Source organism: Macrotis lagotis, chromosome 8 (assembly GCF_037893015.1).
Source record: "Macrotis lagotis isolate mMagLag1 chromosome 8, bilby.v1.9.chrom.fasta, whole genome shotgun sequence".
NCBI lineage: Eukaryota > Metazoa > Chordata > Mammalia > Peramelemorphia > Peramelidae > Macrotis > Macrotis lagotis.
The window spans coordinates 21,339,056-21,362,158 of record NC_133665.1 but is presented as its reverse complement, the minus strand read 5'-3'; the positions used below and the strand labels follow the sequence as shown (position 1 = coordinate 21,362,158).

The 23,103-nt window shown below is 34.2% G+C and overlaps 1 protein-coding gene across 2 annotated transcripts in view; it reads right to left on the bottom strand.

Annotated features, from left to right (window-relative positions):
• Positions 1 to 23,103, bottom strand: part of SVEP1 (sushi, von Willebrand factor type A, EGF and pentraxin domain containing 1) — a 355,068-nt gene that overhangs the window by 153,084 nt on the left and 178,881 nt on the right. For both annotated transcript variants that reach the window (XM_074196498.1, XM_074196496.1), the window contains exons 8-14: positions 14,803 to 14,921; positions 12,830 to 12,959; positions 9,452 to 9,559; positions 7,632 to 7,763; positions 5,577 to 5,771; positions 2,713 to 2,834; positions 1,074 to 1,182 (exon numbers count right to left, since the gene is read on the bottom strand). In XM_074196498.1, the coding sequence (XP_074052599.1) occupies positions 1,074 to 1,182; positions 2,713 to 2,834; positions 5,577 to 5,771; positions 7,632 to 7,763; positions 9,452 to 9,559; positions 12,830 to 12,959; positions 14,803 to 14,921 (915 nt within the window). The remainder of the gene's footprint in view (positions 1 to 1,073; positions 1,183 to 2,712; positions 2,835 to 5,576; positions 5,772 to 7,631; positions 7,764 to 9,451; positions 9,560 to 12,829; positions 12,960 to 14,802; positions 14,922 to 23,103) is intronic.

The following is a 23,103-nucleotide window of genomic DNA, read 5'->3' as shown; positions in this document are numbered from 1 at the left end:
CATCCTAAGACAGAGAAGTTGACAAAATAAAATTAAAGTAATTTTTCTAGTTCCACTAAATAATTCTGCTTTCTATGGTCATATGAAAAAATGCTGTCATAATTAATTAGAGAAATGCAAAGTAAAGCAACTCTAAGCTACCACCTCACCCCTTTCAGATTGATTAATATAACAGAAAAGATAAATGATCAATATTGGAGAGAATGTGGGAAAATTGGGACACTAACACATTGTTGATGGAGTTGTGAACTGATCCAGCCATTCTGGAGAGGAAATTAGAACTATGCCCAAAGGGCAATAAAACTATGCATATGCTCTAGTAGTAATACCACTACTAGGTCTGTATCCCAAAGAGATCATAAAAAAGGGGAAAAGACCCACATGTACAAAAATCTTCATAGCAGTTCTTTTTGTGGTATCAAGGACTTGGAAATTGGGGGGATCCTGAGTTCAAATCCCATCTCAGACACATAATAATTGCCTAGCTGTGTGACCTTGGGCAAGTCACTTAACCCCACTGCCTTGCCAAAAAAAAACTAAAAAGGAAAAAAAAAGGGAATGACTGAACAAATTATGTCAGGGAGTACTATTTGTTCTGTAAGAAATCATGACTGGGCAAACTTCAGAAGTTTTTTAAGACTTGCATGAACTGATGCTGAGTGGGTTGGGCAGAATGATCAAGGACAATTTTAAAACACTTGTGATAGAAAATACTATATACATCCAGGGAAAAAACTGTGAATCTGAATACAAACCAAAGCAAACTATTTTCACTTTTTAAAATTTGTTTTATTTTTTTTCTCATGGTTTTTTTCCCTTTAGTTCTGACTCTTCTTTCACAACATGACTAATATGGAAATATATTAAACATGGTTGTATAACCTATATCAGATTACTCACTGTTGTGGGGAGGGGAGAGGGAAGGAAGAGAGATAGAAAAATGTAGAACACAAAATCTTACAGAAGGATGAAGGTTGAAAACTATCTTTGTAATTGGAAAAAAATAAAACAAAATAACATTTCTATAACTGCTTAAGGCAAATTAAATGAACAGCATTACAATGTTTAATTACCAATTGCAAAGCCATTTTCATAGTCATAGTTATACTCTAGGCAGTTCTTTTGTGTACGGTCCTCTAGTCTGCAGTCAATATCATCAGCATCATTACAAAATGACGGAACCTAGAAACCCAAAAGAAGAAGTAGTAAATACAATCTCAAAATTGGACAACCTTTTCTATATCTTTATACTCTCCCATTCTGACAAACAACAATTTAATCCCTCTCCTCCCTCCACTCCAATTTCCTATGGTTTCTGTACATATTTTTAAAACCTGAATTAATCATTACCATTTGCCAGGTTCTGGAGGAATGCAAAAAAAAAGGCAAACCAGTTCCTACCTATTAGGAGTTCACATTTTAATGTAAGAAATAAACATAAAAGCATCCTGGTAAGATATATACAAGATTTTTCTTCTTAAATTCAAGAATGATAGTAATCTTTCAATTCTTTTTTTTTGAACACAGTCTATATAGACTCTAACTGATAAGCATTTATCAAATGCTTGCTTCCACATCACTATGGAAGATAACAATTGAGAAATAATTCCTGCCCTCCATCAACTTATAATATAGGTGGAGAGACTTTATTGTTGCTCAATTTTTTGCTCAATTTATTGCTCAATAATTTTATTTGACTTTCAGTTGTATTTGACTCTTTGTGACCCCATTTGGTATTTTCTTGATAGATATACTGGAATGGTTTGTCATTTCCTTTTCTGGTTCATTTTCAGATGAAGAAACTGAGGCAAACAGGGTTAGGATCTTGCCCAGAGTCACCCAGCTGGTAAGTCTTTGAAACCTGATTTGAACTCAGGCAGATGAGCCTGATTTCAGACCAAGCACTCCATCCATTGTGCCACCTATCTGTCACTGAAGAGACAATTTTTTTTTCTGAACTAGTAATATTTTAATGAGAACCAGCAATGTTTTAAATGAGAACTTATGATCCACAGAATATCCAGGAAGTTGATTTTCATGAAAAATAAACAAACACAAACAAAACCCTTCCAGGTTGAAGCATTTTTTTTTCAATTACAAAAACATTGAAAAAATAGCTTTGCTTCAAATTTCCTATCCTAATTTATTATCTTAGCATTCATGTTTCTATGAGTTTTAAGTAAATCATTTTATAAAATATCACTTCCTCCAGAAACCTATTCTGATTCTTCTAGTTGCTAGTGACCCCTTACAATTATCCCCCAGAAACTACTTTGCATATATTTTATATACACAGTATATACTCTTCTCTTTTCATATTGTTACTTCTCTCCTTTCTCCAATAGAATATAAACTTATTGAGTCAGGGATTATACATATTTACATACACACATACATACACATGTAAACACATTCACACATATTTTTTTTTCTTTGTGTCTCTAGTGCCTGACACAACATCTGACTCATAACAACCACTTAACTGTGCAGTAAATGAATTATGGTAATTTCTGAAATTCAGTATTCATGATTAAAACTTATGCTTAATGACAGGGAACACAACTGAAGAAAGGGAAACTCAGAAAAATAATTTTAGAGCAATTATTCAAGATGTATATTATCAAGCAAAACTCAGAAAACTTTATTATGAAAAATTCTCAATAATATCCTTTAAACACTAAAAGAAAAAATAAAAGAATACTACTAACCTACCATTTCACCAAGAGTAGTCTCAAAAGCTTTAGAAAAGTTTTTGAGGAGATCATTGTTATCACAGGATGTTGTTTTGTAGAGCATCTCAAAGGATTTGAATCCATGATTTGCAAAGCGATTTACTAGAAAATGTAGGGGAAAAGTAGTTTTTGTTAGTCAGTGATTTTGTAATGTAGGGGTTTTAACTTCAGATGACTTCTGATGTGGAAGAAGTTAATGCAAAATGACATGACTTTAATGTTTTATTTCTCACACTGTTCATTACAAAACCCAGAGATGACATTTAAGAACCATTCTTATTTCTTAGGAAATGAACAAAGAGCAAAGTTAAACTGCACAGCTACCTAGTGATGAGTTAGATTCCAAAGTCCTATAGTTTCAACCTCCTAATGTCATGAATACTTCTAGTAATGACAAGAAATAAAGTCCTGTATAATTTTCATATTATTTCCTTAAACTGCTTAACATCCTAAGAATGGAGTGTAAATATTTTTCCCAATACTTTCCAGATTGGGAATTTCTGAATTCAAGAAATCTTATCCACCTGTTTTATGTGGATATATTCAAAAGGATACTTCATATAAATTTTTGCAAGAAGTTTGGCTTTGTTCTGCAGGCCTTAAAAGATACAACAATCACTAATAAAGGGAAGTTGTAGATTTTTTGTCTCAGCATATGAAAGAATTTCCTATTAATTGAATCTATCTCAAGATGGAAGGAGATACCATGGAAATTAGAGAATTCTTAGCCATCGATGCTCCCCAGTTTAGGTTGACTTGCTCTTTGTTGAGAATATTTTATATTCATGCTTCAGGTACAGACTTCTTCCAGTTTTGAATTCTATTAATCTGTTATTCAGAGGTGAATTCTGTAGCTGTAATACTGAAGCTAAGGCTTGTAAGGCAGTGAGTGGTATGGTAAATAACATGATTGAAAATTTCATATTATATTTCACTTTTATGAAGAAGACTATTGATTTTCTTACTATCATAGTCATAGATTCTTGTTTTCATTTTATAGATAAGGAAACCATGGCTAAAAAAAAGATAAGCTGCTTAAAAATGGACCAGAATTTAATACTATCTCAAAGGACCAAACTGGATCAGTTGATGAAATGCTTTATTTACACATTCCAGATAGAGTAGGCTAAATATTCTATTTCAAAGGAAAATTATGATATCTGATTATAATTATTTTATTGAAAATATATTTACATAGAAAGGGAGAAATTATGGTAAATTAGTCCCCTACTCTGGTTATCCCATGACCATGAATATATGGCAGCTAAATTCCATGACCTGCCTAGGCAAGTCTGATATTGGGTTTGGGGTTGCTTCTTCTTTATTTATTTTCTTAAATGAATGTATCTTGATCCTGGATGCATCCAGGTTTTGAAGTTATCTTGTATGTTCAAGAGGTTGAGAGATCTAGACTTTTCTATTGAGGTCAGCTGCAGTTTGGGAGGAGTCCTTAACAACTTCATTGTTCTTGAAGATCACTGGCCTGAAGATAAACCCAATCCACATACAACTTGTCAGAAGACATGGATTTTGAGAAACACAGTGCAGAGCTGAGGTGAAATTTGAAATACCTGATCAGATGTCTTGCTGTCTTACTAAGGTTTTAGATAAGATTTTAGAATTGACTTTCTGGCAGAGTATAACAGTAGTTAAATTTCTACTTGTTTAGTTTATGTTTTTCTGTCAATTCATGCTTGTATATACTTTTTTGTGATATGTTCTTTTTGTGTGTAGAAATTAAACCTGTTCCTTACCTGATGTATATTGTACATTGAATGTCTTTCTATTTTCTCCTTTGGGGATAACTTCACATGAGAGCCCAAACTTATGCTTCAAGTAAATCTTAACCTGAAGTGCTGATTGGAGGGTGAGGGAGGGGTGGTTAGCAAGTCGAGTCTGAGAAAATCTAATCCCTATTCTAGGTAGAGTAAGAAGCATATGGACCCTTTAACAGAAAGGGAAAGTGTACAATGCTACAGATTCCTAGAGTCAGTAGTAGGTTCTTTAATGGCATAGAGGAATTCCCTCTCATTTGTGCCAATGGGACTAGAAATTGTTATTGTAATTTGCCTTTGATTGTGAAAGTGATCATGACCTCAAGGAGGTGATGCCATGACAAACAAGTGAATTGGATTTAAGTGAGGAGGTGCTGTGGAAAGTCACCAGTCTCATTTTCTCCTTCATAGCATCTAGGTCCAGTGGCCAGATATGAATCAGGACAACCAGAGATGGGATTAGAATTTGAGACATAATGAAGCCTCTCTATACCCTGGGGTGGTGGTGGTGGTGGTGGTGGTGGTGGTGGTGGTGGTGGTGATTAAAATTGTATCCCATATCTATCACTTTTCACTGAGGGTTTGGACATTCATGAGAACATAGGCAAAAAATATAATCAAAACCAGCTATGTATAGGGTATACCCAATGGGGAAATTTCCACAACTGTTGCAGATTGACAATTATTCCATAATTCATAGTCTTACAGTTTCTAGTAACACTGAAAGATTATATGACTTGTCCAGAATCACAAAAGCAAGAATACAAAACAAATATTCATATAATCACAAAATATACCTATACATAATGGAGAGGAACATGAAAAGTAAAAGCATTTATAATAAAATAAAAAGTAATTATTAAAGGTGTGCCTCATTGTACCCCTGTGTTTTATGCCTAGGAGCCTTGGCCTACATTTCTTATTCCCAGTCTTGGCTTTGCCCTCCAATGTTCCTCCCATCCAGCAATATTTCTTCTTAGGGGAAAATAACATTCCTCTAAATACAAATTTTTAAGTACTCCAGAAAAACATTTTTATCATGATAGAAATTAATCCAAAGTAAACTTACCAGCACAGTCTGGCCATTCAGTAGAATATGGAGGTCTCCAGATTCCATCTTCATAGGCACAGTAATATTTTTCAGCAGATCCTTCTGTAAAATCGTAGCCTTCTAGGCAACTTAATGTGCAATTAATACCAGCACTGTCATTGGTACATATGAAATCTCCATTAACAGGAGTGAATGGAATCTCACAGGGAGAACCTTAAGCAAAAAATATACTCTAATTATATCCAACCAACAATCACTCAACAAGTCCTTATTAAGACCTACTAGGTGTGAAGAAGTGTGTCTGAATATGCAAAGAAAGGCAAAAACCTAGCCCCAGCCCCACGGAGAGAACATTCTATAATAATATTGATATAACTATCACTATTGTTATTCCTCCTTTTATTTCTCCTGACATGATACTTTAAGTTTTACAAATGCAAGTTTAAATACTGACTCTGAACTTTTCAAAAGGTGTTTATCTTCTTATTTTCCCACCATTCCTAAAAAAAGGGCTCACATGGGGCAGTTTAGTGGTGCAGAGGATAGAGCACCAGCCCTGGAATCCAGAGGATCTGAGTTCAAATATGGCCTCAGGCCCTCAATACCTACTAGCTGAGTGACCTTGGGCAAGTCACTTTACTCTGTGAAAAAAATTCAAACAAACAAATGGGAAAAAAAGGCTCACATTGAATTCTTAGAGCTAAAGGTAGAAAAATATTTTCTTTTCTACATGCTACTAAAAAGTAGCTAAGCTTGGATAATTGGGTGCTGTATGCTTTTATGTTTAAGAACAGCTCTAAGAGCTCCTGGGTTGAAAAAGTTGTTGTTGACATTCCCTCATTAAAATTAAAAACAATCTGGATAGAACTCTGGGGTAGAGAAATGAATTTTTCAGTCTCTGTCAACTCTCCTTCAAATGAAGGTATGATATGATCAAATAGAGATCATAATTATTATGAGAATGATACTATTTCTTTGTATTTCCATGAGAGAATATATATGATGAAAAGTTGATGGAAGGCATCTGACGACAAGGAAATCAGACATCTAGATATGAACAGTGATCAAAAAACAATCAAAAAAGAGTATTTGTTTAGATCATATTTTAAGTAATTATAAAACAAAACTACTTCCAGTAGTTTTGGAATCAGAGGGCAAATGAAAATTGGAAGACTCCACTGATCATTACCTGAAAGAGAGCCTTAAATGAAAACTTCCTATAATATTATAACCAAATTCCAGAGCTCCATGTCAGAGAGAAAATCCTGAAAGTAGCCAGAAAGAAACTTTTCAAAAACTAATAGTCAGGATCATACAAAATCTAGCAGCTACCATGATAAAGGAGCAGAGTAATATTTCAGAAATATTTCAGAAAATCCTAGCAGAACTAGGATTACAACTAAGAATAATTTACTCAGCAAAACTGAGTATAATTACACAGGGAAAAAATTCATATTTAATAAAATAGAAAATTCCTGATAAAGAAAAAACACTGACCCAAATACAAACTACGTTTAGTCCATACTCCACTCAGTTGACAGATCTTCCTAAAGCACAGAACTGACCATTTAGCCTCTCAACAAACTTCGATAGTCCCCTAATACCTACAGGATTATACATAAACTCCATGAGTTTTTGAAGCCTTTTAAAATTTGGTTCTTTGACTTTTTATACCTTATTATTCTATATGCTATGCTTCCTGACTTCCTGACTGTTTATTGCACATGACACTGTATGGAAAATAGACATTTTTGCTGGCTGTCCTCCATGCCTAGAACTCTCTCTCTCTCAAGAACTCTTTAGTTTCCTTAAAGTCTCAGATTAAAGTCTTTCTATAGGAGATTTGTCCCAAATCTCTTACTTCTAGTGCCTTTTTTTAAATCTCTCATATGTAGGTTGTTTGTTTTTGGTATAAATTCATTTAAATGTTGACTCCTCTATTAAATTGTGAGTTCATGAAATAGGAACTTTTTTTGGGGAGGGCACATTTTCAGTGTTTAGAAAAGTTAATGACACATAGTAGGTACTTAATAAGTATTTTTTGACTTGACACCTTGCAGGGACAATACATACCTTTGATGACAACATAAATCTCACATGTCCTGTTATTGCCAGAAGGATCAGTGGCTGTATATTGTATTGTGGTTCTTCCTTGGGGAAAGAGATCCCCTGGGGAATGACTTCTAGTGATACTCAGTAAAGTTCCTAGAAACAACAAAAAAGAGCAAGAGTAGGAAAGGTTTAGGATTTACTGTTGTTTACTTAATACTTGCCATGGAAAATATTGTCTCTCTACAGCATCAACACAATGGGCACTTGCTCATTTTGTTGTGGTTGTGTTATAATGTATCTTTCCACTGAATTTGTATAAATACAGCCTAGTACATGGCACTATGTTAGACCCTAGTGGTTACAGAAAAGTATGGCTTATTTATTGCACAGTCACTACCTCTAAGGAGTATACATTTTCTCAGATATTCAATAATGTACATAATTAGAGGTTAATTCTTGGAAAGTAGCATCAACAGGTATTATTAGTGATCAGAAAGTAAGATTTTATATTGGAGTGGAATTTAGAGACCATTTAGTTTAACCTCTGAGGAACTGAGACTAAGAGACCTCAATGACTTGTCCAGGATCACTATTTGAGACAGGATTTCCAAGTTCAGTATGTTCATGATGCATTTTCAATAGGTCTGTAATCTCATCTACATATGTACACTTTCCAGTATTCTTTTATACAATTCAACTTTGTCCACTCATCTTCTGTGATTTCTTCCAGATTCTCCCTTAAATTGTCCACAAAGGATATCTGCATTGTTCTGAAAGCTTTTCTTTAGGTCTCTTGATGTTAAAATTGGGGGATTACTTGGTCTATCTGCCCATTAGATGACTCTTCTTCAAGCTACCTGACCAGCCTTCATCTTTTTCTAATCAAACATCTCTCTGAAGACATCCTCATGCTTCTTCTTCCTAGTCTGCTCATGTCTGTCAAATGACTGGAATCTACCTCTTCCTCATCTTTGCCTCTGGACATCCCTAGTTTATCTCATTGACTCCATTCAAATATCTTCTTCTGCATGAATTTTTTTCCTAATTCTCCCAAGTGCTTTTGGACTCCCTGTCAAAGGAGGAAATCTATGTTATATATACGATAGGATATAGACATAGAAATCCTCAGCTCCCCTACTACTTGGCTTCCTGGGAAATTATCTTAAACCTTTAGACAGAGCAGGACCCAACAGTGACTTACAGATTAGCTCTCCACATGATGCCTCTCCTGATTGAAAGTAATTTCCTTTTTTTTCCATTTTGTTTAATTTTTGTCCTTCTATCTCCAGCAGTATAATACATACTAACTGGCAAATAAGTGGTACTTAATAAATATTTATTGCCTCTGCACTGATCATTATACAAGTGGGTATTCATGTTTCACAACTTAGAAAAAAAATTTGTCATTACCAAAAAATCCAGAAAGACAGACTGAGAGAAGGCATCAGAGATCACTTAGTCCAATCTCTCTTCAATATGTGTGTGTGCGTATGTGTGTATGTGTATGTGTGTGTGATACACACACACACACACATATATATATATATATATATATATATATATATATATACACACACACACACATCCCAAGAGAAGTAAAATAAATTGGCAAAACTGACATTGCAAATCACTGAAAGTCAGGGCCTACAAGCCCAGTCCACTGACTTCCTTCTAAGGCCAGTGGTCTTTTTATTGTGTCATCTTGCATTAAAGTATTTCCATTTTTGTTGCTGTTGACTCTAACAACTGCCATTTGCTTTCTATTTACTTCTTTTTTTTACTATGTGAAGACAGATAATAACACATTTAAAAAATTAAAAAGCAAATGATGGTACTCTTACCTGAGTTGTCTGAGAACTGAGGCTCATCCCAAATTGCTGTATACTCTTTCTTGGGGCCTTGGATTGGAGGTGGGGATCGGCACCTATCAATGACAGGTGGTTCTACATCTAAAGAACATGAAAGCATAAAGAGAAACTAAATACTGAATGGGTTATTCATAGACTCCAGACTAAACAGTGCGGGGAATAGCCACAAGAAAGAATGAGAGCCTGCATATGTCTCATAAGAAGAATCCCTATATCATATCCAAACAGTGGACTCTATTTTTCTTTTTGTTTGTAGTTGTAGTTATTTTAGCCACATTATTGGCGCATTATGTCTGCTGAAAGAGAGACCATCAAAAAAAGTATCTTGGCCTTGACAGTGGAAATACAATAAGAGGAAATAATTGGGTAGGTCTAGTAATGTTCAATATGCATAAAAATAACAATATTAATAACAAAATCACATTTATATAGAGCTTTAGAATTTACAAAATAGTGGGAGTTAGGTGGTGAAATGGATAAAGCACTAGCCCTGGAGTAAGGAGGAATGGAGTTCAATTCTGGCCTTGGACAGTTAAAACCTGCTTAATTGTGTGACCTTGGGCAAGTCACTTAACCCCATTGTCTTGCAAAAATCCAAAAAATGAAGGAATTTACTTTCTTCATAACAACCCTGTGGGGTAGGTAATATAAGGACTCTGTCTCCCTCCCCCACTGTGTATATGTATGTGTGTATTTGCAGGCAATTGAGAACTCACAGTTAGTAATTATCTGAGGCTATTTGAACTCAGGTCCTCCTGATCCAGAGTTGGTGCTTTATAGAAGATTGCATGTTCATAATATCAAAAGATTATAAGACCATAGACTCAAAGAGCTAGAGCCTAAATAGGACCTAAGAGACCAACTTCACATCTTATGCATGAGGAAACTAAGATCCAGAAATGGTAAGTAATTTGCCCAATATTGCACAAATAGCAAGCATCAGGAGTAAGATTTGAACCCAGGAACTTTAACCTGAGCCAGTGTTTTGTTTCAGATAAATTGCTAGAGAGCTAGACTCTCTAACCTATGGCATACAGGCTAATTTATAAACCCCTAGGGTATGTTATATAATTTTTGTCCCTTTGTGTAGATAAATATGTAACTAGATTAACAATTTTTGTGAAGAGAAAAATTCTGGGGGATTGAAGGGTAGGTCCTTATTTCATTTTCTTTACAGGGGTATGAATTACACTCTTTATAGATGGGATGAGTTATACATTGACAATGTCTCTGATTCTTCAGTTGCTTTGGCATAGATTGCATGGGGATGGGGCTGCAGCAGTCCTGAAGCAGCTAGTAGACTTTCAGATGCTACCTGTAGCAAGGCCCTTTCTAGTCTGAAATCCTTCCTCCATCCTTAACACTTTAGATCAGAATCTGGAGTCACAGAAGCACAGAAAATTGAAAGTCTATCCAGACATGAACAAGAAGCCTCTCTAAAACATAAAGAGTGGGCAGGCATCCAATTTTGATCAGAGATCACTCTTGATAGGATGCTACTATCTCTCTAGGCAGTCCATTCCATGTTTGGATACCTCTATTCTTTATGTTGCTTCTCAGTCATTTAAAATTCTAGATTTAGAAATGAGACATGATTTTAGAAGTCAGCTGGTCCAATCATTCCCACTTTATGAATGAGGAAAAGGAGATTAAGAAAGTTCCAGTTACATGAACAAGGACACACAGGGAGTAAAAGTCAGAGATGGATCTGAATCCAGCTCCTCTGATCTAAGTCCAGTGCTCTTCAATTATTTCCTAACACCAAGGTTAAGCATGAGGGACAATTTTTACATCAAGAGTTGGATGTTAACTTCATCAAAAGGGCAGATACTTATTAGTTGAGTCTTATGAATGTGCATCTAAACTTTATGACACCATGTATTTTTATTACTACTTCACTTCCTCCCAGTAGTCACTATTTCAGTTATTAACACAATAAAGACAGTGAATGAATAACAAGTTAAATCAATCAGAAGCAAAATGAATGAAACTATTTTTTCTATACTTTCACAGCATACTGGTTATTTTTCTTCCTGTATGACTTCTGTAGCCTAGGTCCCTAAAATATGTCAAGCAAGTATGAGTCAGAGGTGTATGTAAAAATAGTAAGAGCCAATCAGTTAATTATAAAAAAAAATCAAAGATTCATACTCTGAGAATAGACTACCTGGCATGGATACTTCCCTACTGATGTACCATAACAACAATAGGTCTTTTCATCTTGTGTATTAATTGTTCGTGTTTTCCTTTAAATCTTCCTTAGATCTATTGACTGTGTGCCATTTAAAAAACAATCCATGAATAAGATTTTTTTCTTCTCCCACTCCAAAACTCCCCCAAACCAACAAAATCATGTTGATTCAACATTTTAAAAATGAAATACAAATTCAAACTAGTAGATACCCTTTTTTAAAATAGCAACAGTTCAGTTAAGTCACCATGCAGTCAAATCAGGGTTGGGCTGAGGTCAGCAGATGCACCAGCTTAACTGTCTATCCTGCTCTAAAAGGTATCTGAATAGAAAAAGTACAATACCTGTACTACAGGTTTCTACATCTTCTAGCTTACAGTTTTATTCAAACCTACTGCAAACTGATCCACATTCCAAGTTGATGACTATGGAGCTAATTTTCTTTCCATATGGAAAACACAAAAATTTTGGCAGGTACTTCTTAGAATTGTATTTTTGACCTAATTTCAGTGGATTGTTTTTAAATGAATCAAAGCCAATGTATTTTCCTGCCCTAATGAAAATGTAAATTTTAAAAAGCCTTGGAATCATAACTAATGAGGGACTAATTGCTCACAAAAATTTTCAGGTGCTTTTATTTGAGAAAATTGTCATGAAGGCAGATCAGTGAATTTATCACTAGCAAGTAGGAAATTTCTCATAAGGGAATTTACTCTTCTGAAGCAAATCATCAAGTCTTCTATAACTTGTAATGCCAGAGAGCTGCCTGGATCACTAAAAGTTAAGAGGCTTGACCTTAGACACACAACTAGCATGTGTCATAGATAAATTTTTATCTCAAATGTTCCTTACTCTATCCATTACCCTATGCAAAAACTACAATCATAAGGTTAGAGATAGATTTCTACCCTAGTCTTTTATCACATTATTACAAGAATTTTTTAAAAATCTTCAAATAAAAAATTAATTAAAATAGTCATATAACATTTCACAATCTAGCACAGAGGTAAGGTAAATTTTCATTATCTCATAATAGGCTGTGACTTGTCTCATTTTTCAGGAAGGCTGGAATTTATTGCTACAAGATAAAAAAGGAAAATGGAAAATAGATTCTAGGTCACTTTTAGAACTTCATCCAAATATTTCTGAAGAGGACTTACCAATAACCTTGACAATGAAAGTACAACGAGCTTGGTTTCTGGACTGGTCAACTGCTGTATATGTGATAGCAACCTCTCCAATTGGGAAAAGGTAAGGAGGTGTAAAAGCTGGAGTAACATGAATCGATACCTTTTGGAAATAAGTAAGGGTTTTTTTCCTTTATATTTAAATTCAACACTGATAGTACAATGTATTCTTTAAAAACATATTTCAATACACTTTAAATTTATTGTGTTTAATTTCAACTAAAACTTGAATTGTGAAAAGAATGAATAATTTCTAAAAATTCTTGTTAAAATTTTGTCTGAATGTCCATTTTGAGAAATAATCCCATCTTTTACTTATATAGTATATTTCCTCTAAGAGCTGAAGGTTATAACTATGATAAATCATTGTTATTCTGAGTAATTAGACTTTATCATATTTATTTTATGAATGAGGATATGTTTTAGACCACTGTGAAATATACATATATGTAAGCATGTGTGAACATATACACACATACATTCATGTACATATATTATGCTTGTATACACACATTTTATATATATATATATATATATATATATATATATAAACATATGTATTAAAAATTAGACAGAAAATAGGGAAACGGGGACTAGAAAATTGGCCTTCCAAACCATGTCCCAGTCTGACTATATTTTTCTTATGAGAACTCATTTTGATATTCTAATTCCATTTGACTTAAAAATGTCAATGAATTGTTGATGAATCTGTATAATTCATATTTCAAAGCAAATAATGTCTGCTACAATCCCAAATTGCCAAATCTTCCCTGAAAAGCAGATTGACTTATAATGAAAGTGTGTCTAATTGCAGGTAAATGTAAGGTGGAATTTTCTCTCCTAAATGTAAGCATTATCAGGATAGATTCAAAGACACATTTAAAATTCTGGATTAAACTAACATCTGACAGATCATTACACACAATTACATGTAAAATATTGTATTTATGTCAGAAAGTTGTGCCAAATAATATTCTTTTTCATATGGGGTAATGAGGGGATTTCTAAAATAATCTAAACCTCTTTTTATGATCCCTTTCAAGATTTTTAAACCTTGAATTTCCTCATCAAATAATTTTGCTTAAAGAATAATTTAATTGTATAAAAATATTCATAGCAGTATTGTTTGTGGTGCAAAGAATTAGAAATTAAGTGAATGTCTTTCAATTAGGGAATGGCTTAACAAATTGTGGTATATGTATGTCATGGAACACTATTGTTCTTTTAGAAATCAAGAGGGATAGGAATTCAGAGAAACCTGGAAGAATTGCTGAGCAAGATGAGCAGAACCAGAAAAACATTGTACACCCTAACAGCAATATGGGAGTGATGATCAATCTTGATGGACTTACTCATTCCATCAGTGCAACAATCAGGGACAATTTGGGGCTATATACAATGGAGAATACCATCTATATCCAGAGAAAGCATTGTGGAGTTTGAACAAAGACCAAAGACTATTACCTTCAATTTAGGGAAAAAAAAAACCTGTTATCTTATTATGTAATTTTGCTATCTCATATCTTATTTTTCTTCCATAAGGATATGATTTCTCTCTCATCACATTCAACTTAGATCAATGTATACCATGGAAACAATGTAATGACTAACAGACTGCCTTCTGTGGGGGGTGAGGGGAGGGAAGCAAGAATAGGGAAAAAATTGTTAAACTCAAAATAAATAAAATCTTTCTTTAAAAAAAGAATAATTCAAGTTAGATAAGATAGAAAATTCATTAAGACAGTTGTTTTAAATTTGTATTACCAACTAGATGTTGATACTTGTATTACCAATTTTTCATCTCAAAAAGATTATTTTTCTTTCAGAGTATGCAACAAAACACAGGTTGACACAAGCATGTAATGCAAACACCAGATAAATAAAAGAACATCTTCAGGTGGTTTAAAATCATATGAAAAAGGGCTCTCTCAATATGTATATCTTACCTCTTCACCAGAGTTATCTTTTGCTGTTGGTACAACCCAAGAAATATTAGCAGAGTCTTGTTGTTCTAGAGTCTTGGCTTCAATGTCTTTAGGACAGGTGATTTGAGGAACTTCCACATCTGACTCAGAAAATATATAATGAAAAAATATAAATATAGTGGTTCATAATTCAATTAATTCATAAAAGATTTGTTCTAGCTCAATAAACTCATGTTAAGCACCTAAGTTGTATAACATGTGCTGGACACTAGAGATAAAGTAATAATTGAACAATCCTTGCTCAAAAAGAATAACATTTTATTTGGGAGGACAGTGGCAGATATATTATGTGCTCAGATAAGTAAATTATAGATAATTTGAAGAAAGTGAGAGTAAGAACATGCCTGAGGAATGGGGGAACGGGAAATATTCAAAGGGGAATTGATACTTGTATTAAGTTATGAAGGAAAAGCAGAGATCTTTGATGAAGAAATGAGAAGGAGATGAATTCTAGATATGGAATGGTTTGTATGAATGGATAGCATCAGGAAAATACAATATCAAATTTGGTCAAAACCTAAAACATTTAAAAGAACTAAGGGATGGAAAGTTAAGATGGCAGAGTATCTTTTATTTCAGGTGGAGTAGTATTTTCTACCAAAGGAAATAAGGAGTTTCTGAAGGCCCTTGGAAAACAGAATGGCATGGTCACATCTGTACTATAGGTATCTACTTTTGGCAGCTATAAGGAAGGTGAATTGAAGGGGGGGGCTCAGAGATTATCAAATGAGGGTCATTACAGTAGACCAAATGAGATTTAGTAAATTAGGATGGTGGTTGTGTGAGTAGAAGTATGGGGATGGGTCCAAGAGAGGAAATAAAACCAACAGTTTTTGACAATTAACTGACTCTGGGGTAGGGTAAGGGAGAAAAATCAGAGAAGATTCCAATGTTAAAAATTGGAATGACTGGAAGGATAATGTTACCCTTAACAGACAGGAGAATATTTCCTATTTAGATAGATTTAGTTTGAAATACCTGGTTGGATTGTCCAGCAAGAAACTGGCAACACAGATCTAGACTTCAAGAGAGAATTTAGGACTCAATATACAGATTTTGGAGTCATCCTATGTAGAGATAATAGTTGAGCCCACAGAAGCTCAATCTAAACTACAAAGGAATTTACATTGAGAAGAATGCTCAGAAAAGAGCAATAATAATGCTAATTATGATGGGTGAAATTTATATAAATTTTTTTAGGTTTTTTGCAAGGCAGTGGGGTTAAGTGACTTGCCCAAGGTCACACAGCTAAGTAATTATTAAGGCTGGATTTGAACTCAGGTAATCCTGACTCCAGGACTGGTGTTCTATCCACTGAGCTACCTAACCACCCTAAATTTATATAATGTTTTAATGTTTTGTATATTATTTCATTTGGTCCTCATTGAAACATTGTGAAGTAAATGCTGTTATTATCCCCATTTTATAGCAATCAGGGACATTCATGTGTGGAAGTAGTATGATGAACTAGCAAAGGGAATTATAAAAGAATGGCCAGAGAGGTTGAAGAGGAGCCAGGAGAGAGGAATGTTATAGAATTAAATATCCAGGCAGAGGAGATGATCAACAGTATTAAAAGTTGAAGAGAACTCAAGAAAGATTAGGACTAAGTAAAAGCACTCAGAGAAGAGATCAGCTGTAACTTTTAAGAAAAGAGTTTCTATAGGGTGATAGACTTTTAGGCAATATAACAAAGGATTGAAAAGTGAGTAGACAGGGAGGAAGAGAAGTCAGCAAGTAGAGATAACTCTAGGAATTTATTTTATATTTTTAATTTTTTTTTAATTTTACAATCTCCCCCTCCAACCCCCCCCCCCCCCCAAGGCAGTCTGATAGTCTAGGAATTTAAATTGAAAAGAAATACTACATACAAAGGATGATGACTTGAGGGGATTCTTTTTTTCAGGATAAGACTGACCTAATCATCTTTGTAGGCTTCAGGGAAGGAACTAGTCTGTCAAGATAGAATTGAAAATGAGAAAAATGTTTGAAACAAGTTCCACAAAAAGACAGTAGGATATGGGATCTAAGGCATTAGAAGAGTGGTTATTTTACTTGGATAGGGCCCTATCACCTTTAGAGACTGGATGATATGAAAGGAACTTTAATACTTAGGGAAGGAAAAGGAGGAAGGAGTTCTTAATATGATGATGATGATTATACTAGCTAACATTTATATAACTCTAGTTACTATGAGTCAGGCATTACACAAATATTATCTTAATTGATCTTCACAGCATTGGGCATAGGGACTATTGTTATCCCTCATTTTAGAGTGGAGGAAACTGACATCAAGGGAGGTTAAATGACTTGCCTAGATTCTAGAATCACAAAGATAGAAAGTGTCTGAGGCCATATTTGAATTCAGGTCTTCTAGATTACAGACACAGTGTTTGATCATCTCTGTCACCTTCCTGCTTCTATTGAAAGGTTAAAGTGGAGAATAAGGGAGATGAAGGAGCTTACAAAAGGTGCCCTTGATTTTTTTAGTCAAGTGGGAGTCACTATCATCATCTAAAAGGGAACAGATTAGGTGGTAACAGTGAAGGTCAAAAGAGAAAGTCCTCACTTCTGGGAATGATGTGGAGTAATCAGAGAAGAAGGGATTGTTGGTCAGCATTGAAAGAACAGTTAGAATTAGACAGCATTAATTGGTAATGGACCCAATGGAGAGGATTTTGTGATTTCCTTCATTTTTTTTTAGCAGCAAAATAGGAATGGAGGTTAATGGATGGCTAAGAATTAGGGGGTATGGAATGTACTAAAGGGCAAGAGATTCACAGATGGAGGACAATGCATAATTAAATTCACTAACTATAAAATCAAAGGTATGAATGGAAGAAAGTGAGGTCAGAATAGGAGTGGCATGTGGGTAGATTAGGGAGAGATTGAGAGAATGGAAGTTACTGTGAGGTGGAAGAGTCAGTATAAGGATTAACAAGTCTGATGAAGCTGTAAGAGAATGGAATTATCATCAGTAAAGGGATTTTTGAAGTTTGGTGTCATGAAGCTAGTTTTGTGGTTTGGTAAGGGCTAAGAGTGATCAGTCATCTGAGAGGTATGTAAAGTAGAGGAAAAGCAAAGGTGAAGGGAGTTGAGAAAGATGATGAATTGGAAGGTGAAAATATTGGGAGGTATTTTAATATGACTATTTAAGTCCCTAAATATGACAGAGGAGAGAAATAAACTGTAAAACAAGAACTAAAAATCCTCAAGAAAGCTGGAAGTAACCTAGAAAACAGAAATAATGAAGTATATAACTGTTACTAGTTATTTTTGAGCCATAGTTTTAGGAAGGGAGGAGGTGATGAATGGTGATAGTAGGAGGGCATGAAAATGACAAAGGGGAACATATAGTATGCCTATCTTTTCTCTCTGACTGTGCCTGAAAGAATCAGAGAAGGAATAATTAACACTAAAGCACTCAGCTCAGACTGAGTTATTCTCTAGAAATATATAAGTTTCTATAAGAGAAAAGAGGCAGAATCTGACACAGTGGTCTCTAGGAGACCTAGAGACCACTGTGTATTAAGGAAGAGATCAGTTGATATATATTAGAGTTTCAGAAAGATGCAGAAGGGAAAGAAAGGCATTATTTTTGCCTCAAAAAATGTGATCTCTGAGTCACAGGAAACAGTAGGATTATACTAGCCATAGTCCAATCAGTTAATCAAGTTATCATGGAAAGATCAATGGTAATGGTTGTTGGAAAGGTTGTATAATGAACATAATTCAGGAAAGTTATGGACCTAACAGAATTCAAATTGTTTGCATAGAAATAACCGATATTTATATGACTCATTACAGATTGCAAAATACTTTCCTTATATTAAACCTGGATGGTTTAAAAAAGTCAGATATCCTCAAATTTTTTTTCATCTTTCTAAGCTTTCTATTGGCCACTGGATCTAGATGACTCTTGAGGAGAAAATGTGGTTGGTGACTTAGCACAATATTCCCCTCACTCAAATTCTTTGAATATAGATGATATTCTCCATTACAGATTGTCCCTGATTGTTGCACTGATGGAATGAGCAAGTCCATTAAGGTTGATCATTACCCTTGTGTTGCTGTTAGGATGTATAATGTTCTTCTGGCTCTGCTTATCTCACTCAGCATCTATTCATGCAAATCCTTCCAGGATTCCCTGAATTCCCATCCCTCCTGGTTTCTAACAGAACAATAGTGTTCCATAACATACATGTACAACAATTTGTTCAGCCATTCCCTAATTGATGGACATTCACTCAATTTCCAAATCTTTGCCACTACAAACAGGGCTGCTATGAATATTTTTGTACAAGCTATGTTTTTACCCTTTTCCATGATCTCTTCAGGGTATGGACCCAGTAATGGTATTGCTGGATCAAAGAGTATGCACATTTTTATTGCTCTTTGGGCATAATTCCATATTGTTCTCCATAAAGGTTGGATGAGTTCATAATTCTACCAACAATACATTAGTGTCCCAGATTTCCCACATCCCTTCCAACATTGATCATTGTCCTTTCTGGTCATATCACCCAGTCTGAGAGGTGTGAAGTAGTACCTCAGAGATGTTTTAATTTGCATTCCTCTAATCAATAATAATTTAGAGCAATTTTTCATATGACTATGACATATGACATATGATTTCCTCATCTGTGAATTGCCTTTGCATATCCTTTGACCATTTATCAATTGGGGAATGGCTTGTTTTTTAAAAAATTTGACTCAGTTCTCTGTATATTTTAGAAATGAGTCCTTTGTCAGAAATAATAGCTGTAAAAATTATTTCCCAATTTACTACATTTCTTTTGATCTTGGTTACAGTGGATTTGTCTGTGCACAATCTTTTTAATTTAATGTAATCAAAATTATCTAGTTTTTAATGATGTTCTCCATCTCTTCAGTGGGTCATAAACCATTTCCCTTTACATAGATTTGACAGGTAAACAATTCCTTGATCTCCTAGTTTGCTCGTAATATTGCTTTTTATGTCTAAATCCTGTATCTATTTGGATCTTATCTTGGTATAGGGTGCGAGGTGTTGGTCTAATTCAAGTTTCTTCCATACTAACTTCCAATTTTCCCAACAGTTTTTATTGAAGAGAGAGTTTTTATCCCAAAAGCTGGACTTTCTGGGTTTATCAAACAGCAAATTACTATAATCATTTCCTGCTATCTCTTTTGCATCTAGTCTATTCGACCAATCCAATAACAGACAGTTTTGATGACTGATGCTTTATAATATAATTTTAGAGCTGGTAGGGCTAAGCCAATGTCTTTTGCACTTTCCCCCCCCATTAAATCCCTGGAAATTCTTGACTTTTTATTTCTCCATTTGAATTTACTTACAACTTTTCCTAACTCATTAAATTAATTTTTTGGAATTTTGATTGGTAAGGCACTAAACAGGTAATTTAGTTTTGATAGAATTGTCATTTTTATTATATTAGCTCAGCTTATCCATGAGCAGTTGATGTTTGCTGATTTTATTTGTGTGAGAAGTGTTTTGTAATTGTCTTCAAAAAGTTTTTGAGTCTTCCTTGGCAAATAGATTCCCAGGTATTTTATATTGTCTGAGGTTACTTTGAGAATTCTCTTTCTAGCTCTTTCTGCTGCATCTTGCTAGTCATATGTAGAAATGTTGAGGATTTATGAGGGTTTATTTTATAACCTGTGACTTTGCTAAAGTTGTTAATTATTTCTAGTAGTTTTTTAGATGATTTTTTTGGTATTCTCTAGGTGTACTATCATGTCATCTGCAAAGAGTGAGAATTTTGTTTCTTCCTTCCCAGTTCTAATTCTTTTAATTTCTTTTTCTTCTCTTATTGTTGAAGCTAATGTTTCTAACACAATATTGAATAGTTAGTGGTGATAATGGGCATTCTTGTTTCACTCTTGATCTTATTGGGAATGCCTTTAGCCTATCCCCTTTGCATATAATGCTTGTTGATGGTTTCAGATAGATACTGTTCATCATTCTAAGGAACAATCCATTTATTCCTATGCTCTCTAATGTTTTCAATAGGAATGGGTGTTGTATTTTGTCAAAGACTTTTTCAGTATCTATGGATATAGTCATAGGATTTCTGTTGGGTTTGTTATTGATATAGTTATTTAAACTAACAGTTCCCCTAATATTGAACTAACGCTGCATTCCTGGGATAAAACCTGCTTGGTCATAGTGTATTATACTAGTGATAACTTGCTGTTAATTGCTTGGCTAAGATTTTATTTAAGATTTTGGCATCTATATTCATCAGGGAGTTAGGTCTATAATTTTATTTCTCTGTTTTAACTCTTTCTGGTTTAGGTATCACCATCACATTGGTGTCATAGAAAGAGTGAGGCAGAGTTCCATCCTCACCTATTTTGCCAAAGAGTTTATATAGAATTGGAAGCAATTGTTCCTTAAATGTTTGATAGAATTCACTTGTGAATTCGTCTGGCCTGGTAGATTTTTTCTTAGTGAGTTCAATAATAGCTTGTCGAATTTCTTTTTCTGAGATAGGGTTATTTAAGTATTTAATTCTCTCTTTATTTAACCTAGGCAACTTATATTTTTGTGAATATTCATCCATTTCACTTAGATTATCAAATTTATTAGCATACAGTTGGGCAAAATAATTTCAAATTATTACTTTAATTTCCTCCCCATTGGTGGTGAGTTCACCTTTTTCATTTTTGATACTGATATTTTGGTTTTCTACTTTCTTTTTTTTAAATCAAATTAAACAGAGGTTTATCAATTTTATAGGTTTTTTCATAAAACCAACTTTTGGTTTTGCTTATTAGTTTTCTTGCTCTTGATTTTATTAATTTCTGCTTAAATTTTTAGAATTTCTAATTTGGTATTTAATTGGAGGCTTTTTAATTTGTTTTTTCTCTAATTTTTTGAGTTGCATATTTAGTTCATTGATTTCCTCTTTCTCCAATTTATTCATGTAAGCTTTTAAAGATATAATATATTCTCTGACAACTGCCTTGACTATATCCCATAAATTTTGGTAGGTTGTCTTGGTTTTTTTTGTCATTAACTAGGATGAAATCATGAATTCTTTCTATGATTTGTTGTTTGATCCACTCATTCTTTTTTTTTTGCAAGGCAAATGGGGTTAAGTGGTTTGCCCAAGGCCATACAGCTAGGTAATTATTAAGTGTGAGACCGGATTTGAACCCAGGTACTCAGGACCCCAGGGCCGGTGCTTTATCCACTGTGCTACCTAGCCTCCCCAGATCCACTCATTCTTTAAAATGAGGTTACTTAGTTTCTAATTAGTTTTAGGTCTATCTCTCCCCAGTCCATTATTGCATGTGATTTTTTAATACATTATGATCTGAGAAGGATGTATTCTCTATTTCTGCCTTTCTGCATTTGGTATTAGGTTTCTATGCCCTAGTACATGGTCAATATTTGTGTAAATGCCATGTACTGCAGAAAAAAAGTATTTTCCTTTCTATTTCCATCCATTTTCTCCAAAGGTCTACCATGTCTAGGTTTTCTAATTTTCTATTTACCTCCTTAACTTCCTTCTTGTTTATTTTTTGGTTAGAGTTATCTAAATCTGAGGGTGGGAGGTTGAGATCTCCCAGCAGTACAGTTTTGCTATGTTTTCTTGTAACTCATTCGACTTCTCCTCTAATAATTTGGATACAATACCACTTGGTGCATACATATTTAGTATTGAAATTGCATCATTGTCTATGGTAACTTTTAGGAGTATATAATTTCCTTCCTTGTCTCTTTTAATGAGATCTATTTTTGCAGTTGTTTTGTCTGGGATGAGGATTGCTACCCCCTACTTTTTTCACTTCAGCTGAAGCAAAACATATTTTGCTCCAACCTTTTACCTTTACTCTGTATGTATCTCTCTTTTCAAATTAGTTTCTTGTAAGCAGCATATTGTAGAATTCTGGTTTTTAATCCAGTCTGCTATTTGCTTATGTTTTATGGAAGAGTTCATCCCATTCACATTCAAAGTTATAATTACTAACTCTTTATTTCCCTTCATGCTATCTTTCCTCTATTCATATTTTTCCTTTTTATCACTTTATACATATTCCCCAGTATTTTGTTTCTGAATATCACCACCTTCAGTGTGTTTGCCCCCCTGTATCCAACCCCCTTCTCCTTTCTTTCCCCTTTCCCTTTGCCCCTTCTTCCTTCTGTTAGTCCCTCTTCCCCCTCCCTTTCCCCTTTTTTTAAATCTTTCTATTAGAGTTATGGATAAGTCATGTGTCCATCACTTCTGGCTAAGTATATTCTCTCTAATAGAG